This window comes from Mandrillus leucophaeus, unplaced genomic scaffold (assembly GCF_000951045.1).
Source record: "Mandrillus leucophaeus isolate KB7577 unplaced genomic scaffold, Mleu.le_1.0 Scaffold118, whole genome shotgun sequence".
NCBI classification, from domain to species: Eukaryota; Metazoa; Chordata; class Mammalia; order Primates; family Cercopithecidae; genus Mandrillus; species Mandrillus leucophaeus.
The window spans coordinates 550,701-566,551 of NW_012100098.1; the positions used below are offsets into that span (position 1 = coordinate 550,701).

Sequence of the window (15,851 nt, forward strand, 5' to 3'; positions counted from 1 at the left end):
CGCCCCAGGCCCCACCCCTGCGCCCTCCGCGCAGCCCTGCCAAGCCCCGCTCATCCCCCAGAAACGGGGTGGCCAACAGGGCACGGACACGGGCAGCAGGTGTTGCTGGACCTCGAGGCTGCTTTCAGGGCAGGAAATGACGTTATTATGCCCTTCTCCCCCAGGTGGAGGAGGTGCTGGCGAGTTTGAAATTTGGGAGTCTTGGCCGGGCGCAGTGGCTCATGCCTGTAATCCTCGCACTTTGGGAGGCCGAGGCGGGCCGATCACGAGGTCAGGAGATCGAGACCATCCTAGCCAACATGGTGAAACCCCCTCTCTACTAAAATACAAAAAATTAGCCGGACGTGATGGTGCACGCCTGTAGTTCCAGCTACTTGAGAGGCTGAGGAAGGGGAATCGCTTGAACCCGGGAGACGGAGGTTGCAGTCCGCCGAGATCGCGCCACTGCACTCCAGCCTGGCGACAGAGTGAGACTCCGTCTCAAAAAAAAAAAAAAAAAAAAAGAAAAGGAAAAAAAAAAGAAAAAGAAATTTGGCGATCTGGTGATATGCGGATGGAATGACCTGTGAGTCCCTCTAGCTGTCCTCAACCTGCAGCCCAAATTATCCACCTGCGGAGGGGATCTTGGGGGCATCCTGGAACTCCAGGAGTCCGGGGGAAGAAAGGCTGGGAGCTGGAGAAGAGGAGGAGAAGCAATGCCAAGCCTCACAGCTGCTGGTTTACACACTCACACCCCAGCTGCACCTGGCTCCCAAACACTCCCCCGCCTGCCCACGTTTCCTCACACACACTCACACCCGAAGCACACAGAGGTGTGCTCTCAAATGCACACACACATACATTCACTCAGCAAATAGCTGCAGACTCCCCAAAACAAACCCAGTCTCTGAGCCCCCTCCATCTCCCTCCCCTCTCCCGACCTCACTCCCAGGGGCATTGCCTCAGTGGAACACTGTGATTTGGACAGGGAATGCGTCCTGACTTCTGCACACCCGTATATCACCTTTCCTGCATCCTTAGTTAAAAAAATCCTGAGCATTTACAATTCAACCAGTATGCATTTAGCACCTACTGTGAGCCAGGCCCAGTTCTAGGAGCTGGGAGAGAAGGGCGGTGACAAAAGAGACCAAAAAGCTCTCACGGAGATGTTAATGTGTTCCACATCGCCGGGCATGGTGGCTCATGACTGTAATCCTAGCACTTTGGGAGGCCGGGGTGGGTGGATCACCTGAGGTCAAGAGTTCGATGCCACTGCACTCCAGCGTAGACAACAGAGCGAGACTCTGTCTCAAAAAAGAGAAAAAAAAAAATATTTGAGACCAGCCTGGCTAACATGGTGAAACCCTGTCTCTACCAAAAATACAAAAATTAGCCAGGCACAGTGGCGCGTGCCAGTAATCCCAGCTACTCAGGAGGCTGAGGCAGGAGAATCGCTTGAACCCAGGAGGCAGAGGTTGCAGTGAGCCAAGATCGTGCCATTGCACCTCAGCCTGGGCAACCAGGAGTGAAACTCTGACTCAAAATGAATACATAAATAAATAATAAAATAAAAGTAATGTGTTCCACATCGCACGGAGCCTGAGAGGACAGGCAGGCACTCCTAGGACCACCATAGCAGCGACCCAGCCCTGGTGGCCAGTGCCCCTTCCCTCTTTACTAGGACTTTTATCCTGGTCATTCCTTTCCCTGTCCCCTCTTGTAAGGCTGTCTGGATTTGAAGCCTGGCCCCAGGGGACTGCATCCTCCAGGACGCTCTCCCCAGCCTCTGTGTGAGAAGGATGGAGGTAGGGAGGCTTTCATGCTGCCTGCCCCCTGAAGCTGAATGACCATCTCTACTGAATGAAGTGTTGGGGGGAACCCCCTAGGTGTTGGGCCTTCAAGATCGTCAGCTCCAGCAGCTCGTTTTTCTGGCAGGTCCTGGTATGACACGTTTGGCTCTGTTCTTTGCTCTGGAGTGGACCTGTTGATTCTTATCTGGCTGTCAGCTGAGGGGGAAGGGGAGGACAAACAGTAGTGTAGGCCTGGGAGAGAAGGGACTCTGGCAGAGCCTGGCCAGTGGACCTGCCAGGTGGGAGGCACAGCACAGATAAAGAGCCTGACCCTGGATTGTTCCTGATCTGTCACCTAATGGTGGGGAGAGCCCCACAGTGCTCAATGGGAGCCAGCCAGGGGATGGGTCAGGGTGGAAGCTGGCCAGGGAAGGCCAAGGCCTACTGATGGCTGGGAGGCAAACGGGATGCAAAATAACGTACAAATGAATACCCACTGGTTTTGCATACAAGGCTTCTGGGAGGTAAGAGGTTCCAGTCAGAGGGGTCTCTCTTGCTTTCACCTTTACATTCCCCCACTGAATTCCAGAATTGTCAAGTTGTGCAGAATTTTATAATAAAGTATGTGGATTCAACAAGCAACGTACTACCTTTTACTGTTATTGCTAAGATTTAAGTCAGACAGCCCGGCTACTTTGCTAGCTGTGTAACCTTGGGGAAATCACCTAACTCTGAACTTCAGTTTCTTCACTTGTACAAGGAAAATAGTAAGACCTGTCCAGTCTATTTCCTCGGGTGGCAGTGGATGTAAATGTAAATTATCACTCACTCATTCATCAAACAAATACTAATTATTTGTATTGGAGCCTTCCTTCAAAGTAAGGAAGGCTTCAGTACATCCAGGAGGGCAGATAGAGGGGTCAATTTAATTAGAAAGACGGGCTCAAGGGGTTTGAAGTCTGTCTCTCTGAGTCACTTAAAAACCCTGGGGCACTTTGAGTTCTACCAGCAATCAAACCAGATTCTAGAATTTTTTTCCAAGCTCCTTCCCAGGTCCTTGTCTGATCCCTGCCCCACCCCAACTGCTAGGAAGCTTCTGGGACCTGTGGAGGTGCAGCGTGGGGGCTGGAGAGGGAGAGCTGCCAGCTAGACCTTATCTCTCCTACTGATGTCGATGGCCGCATTCCTGACTTCTTGCAGCATGGGGCAAATACCGACCTCGGGCTTCCAGCACCAGCCTGCCCCTTCCCATCACTTCCAGATTCCTCTGTGGCTCAGGGCTTTTTCACTTTGTCACAGAGTCTCTCAGAGACCTGGGGTGAAAGTCTCGGCCCCCAGATTCCCAGCACTACTAGGGTTCTGGGGTGGGGATGGGAAGCAAGGTGGAAAGGGGGATGGTGTGATTGTGAGGACAGTCCCAGGAGAGGGTGAGAAGCTCCCAGAACAGACATGAAGAGTAATGAGCCTCGACGGGGGGAATCCGGAAGGAGGGGAAATGGTTCTCCACCCACCATCAGTCCTGCATTCCTTCGTCGAGCAGAAGGGGAGTGGGAACCTGCGAGGCAGGTTTAATTTCAGACTAGACTCAGAGATGACCTGATAGGGGTGGGTCAGCTCTTTCCGCCCCCTCCACATTCTCCCACCAAGGGCTAGAGCTGATGGCTCTGGGGAAACTAGGTGGTGGGGAGATGAGAGGATTAGGGAGGATTGGAAGGCCTGCAGTCCTTCCGCCTTCGCTTTAACGTTTAAGCTGGAAATGCCTTGCTCAGCCTGGAGGAGGGAGGTGTTTGGAACAGCAACTGAGGTGTAAGGATGGGGTCTATACACAAAACAGGGAGAGACCGATTCCCATCCTCTTCTTCAAAGACTGAGGGTGACTCCACTGTGTTGGAGACAGTGAGAAGGCCCTGTGGTGGGGTGGGCTGGAGGGAGGAGGGGATCGCCTCGGAGGCTCCCCTGGGCTCCCTTCAGCTACTGTCAGTGGAGGGTGCACCCATGCAGGGGGGCCTCCCACAGGAGAAATCCCAGGGCTGCTGAGTTAGGGGCAGAGCTGTTGAGACAGGGAGATCTGGGGTGGAAGTCAAAGGAAAAGGAATCTGGGGCAGAATGGGAATCCTTGTGCCCAGCCCTACATCTGGCACATAGGTGGAGCTCTGTAAATACTTTAGGTTTAAGTAATTAATAAACACGGGGTGCTAGGAGAGGTCAGTGGGGGTCATCAGAATGTGCAGTCAGGTAACCTGCAGAGAGACAGGAGGTGGGGGCAAGGGTACAGGCTTCAGAGGCAGTTGTGGGGCAGGCGGAAGATGCGGGTGGCAGCTGGGTGCAGGACCCAGTCTGATATCAAGACTTCTGGAATTTCAGCACCCTATTTGGAGTCCCTGGCACTGCCTGTGGAGGTGGGGAGAGATTCTCAGGGCTTGGGCCAGGCCCTCTCCCCCAGGGGTGGGACAGTCGAGGAATGCTCTGACACTTAGTGTCATTGCTTCGAACCCAACCGATTATTCTCCAACGATAAAGGAAGAGGAACGGTCAGCTCTGAGAAGCATGTGGCTGCCCAGGAACCTCCAGGCACTGAAGCTCAGAGAAGTCGGGGAACCTGGCCCTTCTAGGAGCCCCTCAGCTCCCTGGCCCAGCTCCCACCAGGAATGGCCTTGCCTGTGCTTATGTCCTTTGCCCCTTCTGACCCTGGTGCTGTTGGCTTCTCCCCAGGTGCAACCCCAGTATCCCAATGCCATACCCCCCAGCCTATCACTTCACTCAAATCCACCCAGAGATTAGGGGAGGGCAAAGGGATGAACAGGGCATTTGGTGTCAAAAGACCCAGATTCGGCCAGGTGGCTCATGCCTGTAATCCCAGCACTTTGGGAGGTTGAGGTGGGAGAATCGCTTAAGCCAGGAATTTGAGACCAGCCTGGGCAGTATAACGAGACCCTGTCTCTATGAAATAATGAAATATTTCAATATTTCATAATATTCCCCCCTTCTGGCTTAGTGATCTTCAGCAGCCTTTACTAGCCTGGTCTCTCCTCAAATGTAGAATGAGAATAAGAGTAACATCCACTTCGAGAGTTTTCATGAGTACCAAATGAGATCACATGCCTGGAAGAGCTTTGGCAGCTGAGAAGCCAACTGACCTCCCCTCCTTCTGCTCTGCTCCATTTGTTCCTTTTCTTCCCAGCCCCCTTGTTCTTTTGCCCTCACTACTTTCCATCCTTCTGCTCCCTGTTCACCACTATTTTTTCCCATCTAACCTGTGCTCAAGGCAGGGTGGCTAAGACTGAGTCTTTGAAAAGGGGGCTGAAATGGAAGAGCAGAGTGGCCAAGAACCTATCTCCAGATCATCCAGTCAACCGGCCCTGTTTCGGTCAGCCTCTTTCCTGGCCTAGGCTGGGCAGGTTCACCAGCAGTGTTTAGGGAACTATTCTGCGAGCAGCTAGGAGAGCAGGGCTGGAGCTTGGGAGAGGCATGGGGCAGGAGGTATGGATGCCAGGGTCACAGCTAACCTGCGGGGCCTTTAAACAAATTGCAGAGAGGCAGCCTCCTCCTTGTCTCCTGGCAGGGTGTACCTATGCACTGAACACTCTGCACGGCCACATGCAGCGGGCTCACCTGGAGCATCCCCCTCAAGGATTTGGGTGGAACCCAGTTGCGGGTGAGGTGGCCTAAGGAAAAGGATCAGGGAAAAGAAGGAGCAGAGTCAGCACAGAGGGACTTGAGGCAAGAAGAAGAGGAAGAGACAGAGGGAGAAGAGGAGAAAGAGGAGAAGGCCTAGATCTCTAAGCTTCCAGGAAGATACCAGGAGAGAGGGTGTTATGAAAGCCAAGAAGAATGAGGTTCAAGGAAGGGCAGTCCACAGGCCAGGTGCACAAAGGGATCAAGGAGGCTGAGGACAAAAAGAGCACTTTCAGTAGAGCGATGGAGCCGGGGGTGTGGACCAAGAGGGAGGAGTGAGAGGACCAAGTGGAGGCAAAATACAGACTTTTCTTTCAAGCAGTCTATCAGCAAAGGACAGGAGAAATCAGGAGGCCATGCTGTTGTTAGGTCGCAGAGTTGATGGAAGGTTGCCTTAGGATGAGACAGTTTAGTAAGGCTGATCAACAATTAAACAAGCAATAGCACTAAAGTGTGGTTGGTGCTATGTATGCCTGGGTGAGTCCGGCGAACAATGGAAGCCCAAAGCAGTAAACACTAATCTTGCTTGAGATTCTGAGGGAGTGGAGTGACATTTAAGCTGCAACCTGAAAAGTGATATCCTAGTAGGTGGCAGAACTGGGATGTATCGTGTGCAACCTCTGTAGGCTCCTGCCTCTCCAATCAGAAGCGTGGGGCAGAGGCAGGAGGACACCGTGGCACATGAGGTGAACTCTGTGGTCTAACCATGAGGCATAAGAGGGTGAGTCAGTGGTCTTGAGATCCCAACAGTAGTTACACAACATGGCTTCATGATGAGATCAGCCATACAAGAAACACTGTGTATCCTGGGGGTGGGAGAGAAAAAATAGTGGGCTTCACTGAGGGATGAGAAGGCAGGAGTGGTAGAAGCTCAGGGACAAAGAAGTCTAGCCTTAAAACATGGCTGAAAGGGCTGGGCCTTGGGTGGGGAAGCAAAGGCAAACAGAAGAGTTTAGTGGAAAAGGAAGAAGCCCAGAACTGATGTGGCACGGCAGTTGGAAGCTGCAGAGAAAACACAGGATCGTGAGATGGGGAAGGTGAGAGGGGGTATCAGAATCTGGGGTCAGAGCAGCTGGTGATGTCATTTCAGGGTGCTGAAGGCACTGAAAATCATGGGGTTAAGAATATTGCGGTAAACAGAGGATGGAGAAACAAAATTTTGGAGTTGGACAGATCTCAGTTTGAATCCCAGCTTTGCTTGTTTCCTTGCTAGGTGACCTTGGTCAAGTTGGGTGCCCAAGTCAGCGGGCTTCTCTGATCTCCAGCTTCCTTATCGGTTTGTTGCAGAGATTAAGAGTGTATGATAGGGCCTGGGGCGGAGCAGGTGCTTGTTAAGTGTGCTCCCTGCCTCCTCCTCCTGGAAGAATCATAAACATGGAGGTTTAAGGCTGTCGGTTTAGTTAATTTCCACCAACAGTGACCTGGGAATACAAAGGTAAATAAAACTAGACAATAATAATCAAGGAGATTATTATTAGAGGGAACAGATCATTGGGCAAACAAAATACAGTGTGAGGCTGGGCGCGGTGGCTCAAGCCTGTAATCCCAGCACTTTGGGAGGCCGAGACGGGCGGATCACGAGGTCAGGAGATGGAGACCATCCTGGCTAACACGGTGAAACCCCGTCTCTACAAAAAAAAAATACAAAAAACTAGCCGGGCGTGGTGGCGGGTGCCTGTAGTCCCAGCTACTTGGGAGGCTGAGGCAGGAGAATGGCGTAAAACCCGGGAGGCGGAGCTTGCAGTGAGCTGAGATCCGGCCACTGCACTCCAGCCTGGGCGACAGAGCGAGACTCCGTCTCAAAAAACAAAACAAAACAAAACAAAACAAAACAAAACAAAACCAAAATATAGTGTGATTGATGCTATGAAAACTCCAGAGGACTGTCAGAGAAAGGAAGAATTCATTAATTCATTAATGCTTTGTAAGGCACCTAATGCCAGCATGGTCTAGGATCTGAGAATACAGCACAGAAAAGCCACAAGGTTGCTGCTTTCCTGGAGCTTGCGTTCTACTGGGGACTGGGGTCATGGAGAACCTCATGGAGGTCAAATGAATGCTCAGACAGGGCGTCAAAAAATGAGTAAAAGCCCGGGCACGGTGACTCACACCTGTAATCCCAGCATTTTGGGAAGCTGAGGCAGGCGGATCACCTGAGGTTGGGAGTTTGAGACCAGCCTGACCAACATGGAGAAACCCTGTCTCCACTAAAAATACAAAATTAGCCGGGCGTGGTGGCGCATGCCTGTAATTCCAGCTACTCGAGAGGCTGAGGAGGGAGAATCGCTTGAATCCGGGAGGTGGAGGTTGCGGTGGGCTGAGATCACGCCATTGCACTCCAGCCTGGGCAACAAGAGCAAAACACTGTCTCAAAAAAAAAGCAAAAACTTGCTAGGTAAGGTTTTCCAAATAGAACACTTGGCACCGTGGCTTTTCATAGCATCCACCAGAATTCTCTCCTCTGAGATTCAGAACCATATCTCCTGCTGGTCAATATGCTGGATATTATCCCTAATTGGAGGTTTCAAGGAAACCTTACGCTTTTCACATATAAGGCTGAGCCTATGATCTTCCCGCATCTGTGGGTTTTCTTGTTTTAAAATATTTAGATTTATAGATGGGCGTGGTGGCACATGCCTGTAATACCAACTACTCAGTAGGCTGAGGCAGGAGAATCGCTTGAACCCAGGAGGCGGAGGTTGTGGTGAGCCAAGATTGCGCCATTGCACTCCAGCCTAGGCAACAACAGTGAAACTCCATCTCAAAAAAAAAAAAAAAAAAAATTTAGATTCATTGATGCACAGTTTGCCTACAGTAACATTCACCCTTTTTAGGTATACAGTTTGATGAGTGTTGACAAATGGATGCAACTGTGGAACTGCCACCATAATCAAAATACATAATTTTTATCCCCTCAAAAAGTTTCAGGCCGGGCATGGTGGCTCACGCCTGTAATCCCAGCACTTTGGGAGGGTGAGGCGGGTAGATCACGAGTTCAGGAGTTCCAGACCAACCTGGCCAAGATGGTGAAACCCCGTCTCTACTAAAAATACAAAAAAATTAGTGGGGCGTGGTGGTGGGCACCTGTAGTCCCAGCTACTCAGGAGGCTGAGGCAAGAGAATTGCTTGAACCTGGGAGGTGGAGGTTGCAGTGAGCTGAGATGGCACAACTGCACTCCAGCCTGGGCCACAAAGTGAGACTTTGTTTCAAAAAAAAAAAAAGTTCCATTGTGTTCTTTTATAGTCAAGTTCATTGCTCACCCCTACACCTCCTCCCCGATACCCCCAGCTATGGTAACCACTGATCTGTTCTCTGTCCTTATAGCTTTTCCTTTTCCATAATGTTGTATAAAATACACTACACAATGTGTAGTTTTTTGTGTAGCTTTTTTCTTTTCTTTTCTTTTGAGACTGAGTCTTGTTCTGTTGCCCAGGCTGGAGTGCAGTGGCATGATCTCGGTTCACTGCAACCTCCACTTCCCAGGTTCAAGCGATTCTCCTGCCTTAGCCTCCCGAGCGGCTGGGACTATAAGCATAAGATACCATGTCTGGCTAATTTTTTGTATTTTTAGTAGAGACGGGATTTCACCATGTTGGCCAGGCTGGTGTCAAACACCTGAGCTTGGTAATCCATCCACCTCAGCCTCCCAAAGTGCTGGGATTACAGGCATGACCCACCACACCTGGCCCAGTGTGCAGCTTTTTGTCTTTGATTTCTTTTACTTAACATGATGCTTTCGTGATTCATCTATGTTGTTGCAGGGTATTAGTATTTTTCCTTCCTTTTAATGGCAGCATAATATTCCATTGCATAGAGTTACCATAATTTGTTTATCCATTCACCAGCAGATGAATATTTATTTTGTTCTTAGTTTTTTCTTTTCTTTTCTTTCTTTCTTTTTTTTTTTTTTTTTTGGTAGAGATGAGGGTCTCAATATGGCTGGTCTTAAATTCCCGGCCTGAACTCCTGACCCCAAGTGATCCTCCCACCTTGGTCTTCCAAAGTGCTGGGATTACAGGCATGAGCCATAGTGCTCAGCTCCAGTTTTCAGCAATTATGAATAAAGCTGTTTATCTTTGTGTGGATATATGTTTTCTTCCTTTTTTCTTTTTTCTTTTTTTTTTTTTTTGAGAGGGAGTCTCCCTCTGTCAATCAGGCTGGAGTTCCATGGCCTGATTTTGGCTCACTGCAACCTCTGCCTCCAGGGTTCAAGTGATTCTCATGCATCAGCCTCCCAAGTAGCTAGAATTGAGCCACCATGCCTTGTTAATTTTTGTATTTTTTAGTAGAGATGGGGTTTTGCCATGTTAGCCAGGCCGGTCTCAAACTCCTGGGCTCAAGCCATCTGCCTGCCTCAGCCTCCCAAAGCGCTGGGATTGGAGGGGTGATCTTGGCTCACTGCACCCTCCGCCTCCCAGGTTCCAGTGATTCTCCTGTCTCAGCCTCCCAAGTAGCTGGGACTACAGGCACGTGCCACCATACCTGGCTGATTTTTCTGTTTTTAGTAGAGACAGTTTCACCATGTTGGCCAGGCTGGTTTTGAACTCCTGACCTCAAGTGATCTGCCTGCCTCAGTCTCCCAAAGTGCTGGGAGTACAGGCATGGACCACCACGCCTGGCCAAGTTTATTCTTCTAAGAAACTGCCAAAGTAGCTGTACCATTTTGCACCCCCTCAGTAACATGATGCTCTATATCCTCACCAACACTCTATATTTTCTGTCCTTTTTTATTTTTATTTTTTATTTTACTTTTTTTTAGAGACAGGGTCTTGCTCTGTCACCCACGTTGGAGTATAATGGTTCCGTCATAGCTTACTATAGCCTGGAACTCCTGTGACCAAGGGATACTCCTGCCTCATCCTCCTCAGGAGCTAGGACTACAGGCCCATACCACTACACCTGGCTGGTTTTAAAACTTCTTTTGTAGGCCAGGCGTGGTGGCTCAAGCCTGTAATCCCAGCACTTTGGGAGGCCGAGGTGGGAGGATCACGAGGTCAGGAGATTGAGACCATCCTGGTTAACACTGTGAAACACCATCTCTACTAAAAATAAAAAAAATTAACCAGGTGGTGGGCACCTGTAGTCCCAGCTACTCGGGAGGCTGACACAGGAGAATGGCATGAACCTGGGAGGCAGAGTTTGCAGTGATCCGAGATCGTGCCACTGCACTCCAGCCTGGGCAACAGAGCAAGACTCCGTCTCAAAAAAAAAAAATTCTTTTGTAGAGAGGGGAATCTTTCTTTGTTACCCAGGCTTGTCTCGAACTATTAGGCTCAAGTGATCCTTCTGCCTTGGCCCCCCAAAATGCTGGGATTACATGCCTGAGCCACTGTGCTTGGCCTGTTATTAAAAAGAAAAAAAAAAAAAAGTTAGGCCAGATGTGGAGTCTCACACTTGTAATCCCAGCACTTTGGGAGGCCGAGGCAGGCGGCTCACTTGAGGCCAGGAGTTCAACACCAGTCTAGGCAACACAGCAAAATCCCAGCTCTACTAAAAATACAAAAAATTAGCATGGTGGTACATGCCTGTAATCCCAGCTACTCAGGAGGCCAAGGCACGAGAATCACTTGAACTCAGGAGGCAGAGGTTGCACTGAGCTGAGATCACGGCCCTGTACTCCAGCCTGGGCGACAGAGCAAGACCTTGTCAAAAAAAAAAATATATATATATATATGTGTGTATATATATACACACACACACACACACCACTTTCTAGTGGGTGTGTAATGGTATCCTGTGGTTTTAACGTGTATTTTCCTAATGACTAATGATCCTGGGCATCTTTTCATGTGCTTATTTACCATCTGTATCTTTTTATTTTTTGCAACTTTTATTATTTATTTATTTATTTATTTTGAGATGGAGTTTTGCTCTTTTTGCCCAGGCTGGAGTGCAATGGCATGATCTCAGCTCACTGCAGCCTCTGCGTCCTGGGCTTAAGCAATTCTCTTGCCTCGGTCTCCCGAGTAGCTGGGACTACAGGTGTGTGCCACCATGCCTGGCTACTTTTTTTTGTATTTTCAGTAGAGATGGGATTTCTCCATGTTGGCCAGGCTGGTCTCAAACTCCTGACCTCAGGTGATCCACTTGCCTTGGCTTCCCAAAGTGCTGGGATTACAGGCATGAACCACCATGACTGGCCTGTCTTCCTTCTCCTTCTCCTTCTCCTCCTCCTTCTCCTTCTCCTCCTCCTCGTCCTCCTCGTCCTCCTCCTCCTCCTCCTCCTCCTCCTCCTCCTCCTCCTCCTTCTCCTTCTCCTTCTCCTTTCTTGTTCTTCTTTTGAGACAGTTTCACTCCCTCACCCAGGCTGGAGTACAGTGGCGGGATCTTGGCTCACTGCAACCTCTGCCTCCCGGATTCAAGTGATTCTTGAGCCTCAGCCTCCAGAGTAGTTGGGATTATAGGCACATGCCACCATACCTGGCTAAGTTTTGTATATTTTGTAGAGACAGGGTTTTGCCATGTTTCCCAGGCTGGTCTCAAACTCCTGAGCTCAAGCAATACTCCTGCCTCAGCCTCCCAAAGTGCTGGGATTACAGGCGTGAGCCACTGCACCCTGCCCCATCTGTATCTCTCTTTTTTTTTTTTCTTTTAGAGACTGAGTCTCTGTCTGTCACCCAGGCTGGAGTGTGCAGTGGCACAGTTTCAGCTCACTGCAACCTCCGCCTCCCGAGTTCTAGCAATTCTCCTGCCTCAGCCTCCTGAGTAGCTGGGATTACAGGTGCACGCCACCACGCCAGGCTAATTTTTTGTATTTTAGTAGGAACAGGGTTTCACCATGTTGCCCAGGTTGGTCTCAAACTCCTGAGCTCAGGCAATTCACCAGCCTCAGCCTCCCAAAGTGCTAGGATTATAGGTGTGAGCCACTACGCCCAGCCTGTATCTCTTTTTCGATGAAATATCTGTTCAGATCTTTTGCCCATTTAAAAAATTTGGTTATCTCTTTTTTATTATTGAATGTTGAGAGTTTTGAAAATATGCCTAGATTCAAGTTCTTCCTCATGAAATTTGCAACTATTTTCTCCCAGTCTGTGGTTATCTTTTCATTCTCTTAATGTCTTTTGAAGAGAAGTTAACTGTGGCAAAGCCCAGTTTATCAAGTTTTTATTTTGTGGATTATGCTTTGATGCTGTATTTAATAAATTTAGCAGCCGGGTGCAGTGCCTCATGCCTGTAATCCGAGCACTTTGGGAGGCCGAGGCGGACGGATCATCTGAGGTTGGGAGTTCAAGACCAGCCTAATCAACATGGAGAAACCCCATCTCTACTAAAAATACAGAAAAAATTAGCCAGACATGGTGGCTCATGCTTGTAATCCCAGCTACTCAGGAGGCTGAGGCAGGAGAATCGCTTGAACCCAGGAGGCAGAGGTTGCAGTGAGCAGAGATTGCGTCATTGCACTCCAGCCTGGGCAACAAGAGCAAAACTCCGTAACAACAACAACAACAACAACAACAACAAGAAATCTAGCTCCGCAACATAGTGAGACCCCTTTTCCACAAAACATAAAATAATAGCCTGGTGTGATGGTATGCACATGTAGTCTCAGCTTCAAAAGTGCTGGGATTAAAGGCATGGGAGGCTGAGGCAGGGGGATTACTTGAGCCCAGAAGATCAAGGTTGCAATGAGCTATGATCACAAGAAATCTTTGCCTATCTCAAGGTCACAAAGATTTTCTGTTTTTACCTAGAATTTTTTTTTTTTTTTTTTAAGATGGAATCTTGCTCTATCTCCCAGGCTGGAGTGCAGTGGTGTGATCTCAGCTCGCCACAATCTTCGCCTCCTGGGTTCAAGCCATTCTCCTGCCTTAGCCTCCCAAGTAGCTGGGATTACAAGTGTGTGCCACCACGCCTGGCTAATTTTTGTATTTTGAGTGGAGACGAGGTTTCACCATGTTCACCCAGCTGGTCTTGAACTCCTGACCTCGTGATCTACCTGCCTCGGCCTCCCAAAGTGCTGGGATTACAGGCATGAACCACCGCGCCCAGCCTTATCTAGAATGTTTATGGTTTTCAGTTTCACATTTTGGCCTATGATTCATTTGAGTTAATGTGTTTTGCAAATATTTTTGACCAGTATGTGGCTTATCTTTGTATTTTCTTAACAATGTTGTTAGAAGAGACGAAGTTTTAATTTTTATAAAATTCCTGATGGGCTGGGCTTGGTGGTTCACACCCGTAATTCCAGCTGTTGGGAGGCAGAAGCAGGAGGATTGCTTGAGGCCAGGAGTTGAAGGTTACATGGAGCTATGATCACACCACTGTACTCTAGCCTGGGTGATAGAACAAGAATGTGTCTCTAAAAAAAAAAAATTTCATTATGAAATTTTTTGTATGGTTTGCATTTTTTGTGTCCTATTTCAGAAACCTTCGCCTAACTCAAGGTCACGAAGGGTTTTCTTTTCCCTCCCTCCGTCCCTCCCTCCCTGCCTTCCTTCCTTCCTTCCTTCCTTTGACAGAGTCTCACTCTGTGTGCCCAGGCTGGAGTGCAATGGGACGATCTCGACTCATTGCAACCTATGCCTCCCGGGTTCGAGTGTTCTCCTGCCTCAGTCACCCGAGTAGCTGGGATTACAGGCACCTGCCTCCTGCCCCCAGCTAATTTTTTGTATTTTTAGTGGAGACAGGATTTTGCCCTGTTGGCCAGGCTGGTCTCGAACTCCTGACCTCAGGTGATCCGCCTGCCTTGGCTTCCGAAAGTGCTGCAATTACAGGCGTGAGCCACCACGCCCGACCTGTACCTATCTATCTTTATGCTGTATACTTCACTGTCTTGATTACTGCAGCTTTATGGCAAGTCTTGAAACCAGATAATGGGAGTTCTCCAACTTTATTCTTTTCATTTTTCTTTTGGTTTATTATTATTTTTGAGACAGAATCTGGCTCTGTCACCAGATTGGAGTTCAATGGTTTGATCTCGTCTCACTCCAACCTCTGCCTACTGGGTTCAAGCGATTTTCCTGCCTCAACCTTCTGAGTATCTGGGACTACAGGTGTGTGCCACCACCCTGGCTATTTTTTGTAGTTTTTAGTAGAGACGGGGTTTCACTATATTGGCCAGGCTGGTTTTGAACTCAGACACCAAGTGATCCACCCACCTCACCCCACCAAAGTGCTAGGATTAGAGGCGTAAGCCACTGTGCCATGCATATTCTTCTTCTTCTTTTTCTTGAGATGAAGTCTTACTCTGTCACCCAGGCTGGAGTGCAGTGGCACACTCTCGGCTCACTGCAACCTCCACCTCCTGGGTTCAAGCAATTCTCCTGCCTCAGCCTCCTGAGTGGCTGGGACTACAGACGCATGTCACCATGCCTGGCTAATTTTTGTATTTTGAGCAAAGACCGGGTTTCACCATACTGGCCAGGCTGGTCTTGAACTCCTGACCTTGTGATCCACCCACCTCGGCCTCCCAGAGTGCTGAGATTACAGGCGTGAGCCACCGTTCCCGGTTATTCTTTTTAAAAATTGTTTTGAAGCTGGGTGCGGTGGCTCAGGCCTAAAATCCTGGCACTTTGGGAGGCTGAGATGGGTGAATCACCTGAGGTCATGAGTTTGTAGACCAGCCTGGCCAACATGGTAAAACTCCGTCTCTACTAAAAATACAAACATCAGCTGGGCATGGTCGCGTGCGCCTGTAATCCCAGTTACTCAGGAGGTTGAGGCAAGAGAATCGCTTGAACCCGGGAGGCGGGGTTTGCAGTGAGCTGAGACTGTGCCACTGAGTTTCAGCCTGTGCAACAAGAGCAGAACTTCGTCTCAAAAAAATAAAAAATAAAATAAAAAAATAAATTGTTTTGGTTATTCTAGGCCCTTTGCTTTTTTGTACACATTATTAGGATCAATTTGTTACTTTCTATATAAAAACCTAGATTTATTGGGATGGCATTAAACTTGCAGATCAATTCCAAGATCATCTTAACAACATTGAGTCTTCCAATCCATGAACTTAATATATCTCTCCATTCATATACATCTTTAATTTCTCTCATTAATGTTTTGTACTTTTCAGCATACAAATCTTGCACATATTTTGTTAGTTTGATTAGAAGATATTTTAGGTTTTAAATCTGATTGTAAATAATATTGCTTTTTCAGTTTGAATTTCCAATTGCTCATTGCTAGTATATAGAAATGTAATTTTGTGAGGCCAGTGTGGTGGCTCACGCCTGTAAAGCCAGCACTCTGGGAGGCTGAGGTGGGCGAATTGCATAAGGTCAGGAATTCGAGACCAGGCTGGCCAACATGGTGCAACCCTGTCTCTACTAAAAATACAAAAAAATTAGCTTGGTGTGGTGGTGGGTGCCTGTCATCCCAGCTACTTGGGAGGCTGAGGCAGGAGAATTGCTTGAACCTGGGAGGCAGAGGTTGCAGTGAGCTGAGATTGTACTACTGCACTCCAGCCTGGG

At 48.8% G+C, this 15,851-nt stretch overlaps 1 protein-coding gene across 1 annotated transcript in view; it reads right to left on the reverse strand.

Annotated features, from left to right (window-relative positions):
• The window catches only part of KRT18 (keratin 18, type I), a gene marked incomplete at its 3' end in the record, with an annotated part of 14,628 nt that extends 11,656 nt beyond the window's left edge, over positions 1 to 2,972 (reverse strand). Inside the window, exon 1 of the mRNA XM_011964998.1 lies at positions 2,936 to 2,972. Within this exon, the coding sequence (XP_011820388.1) occupies positions 2,936 to 2,972 (37 nt within the window). The remainder of the gene's footprint in view (positions 1 to 2,935) is intronic.
• Between the last annotated feature and the right edge of the window lie 12,879 nt (positions 2,973 to 15,851).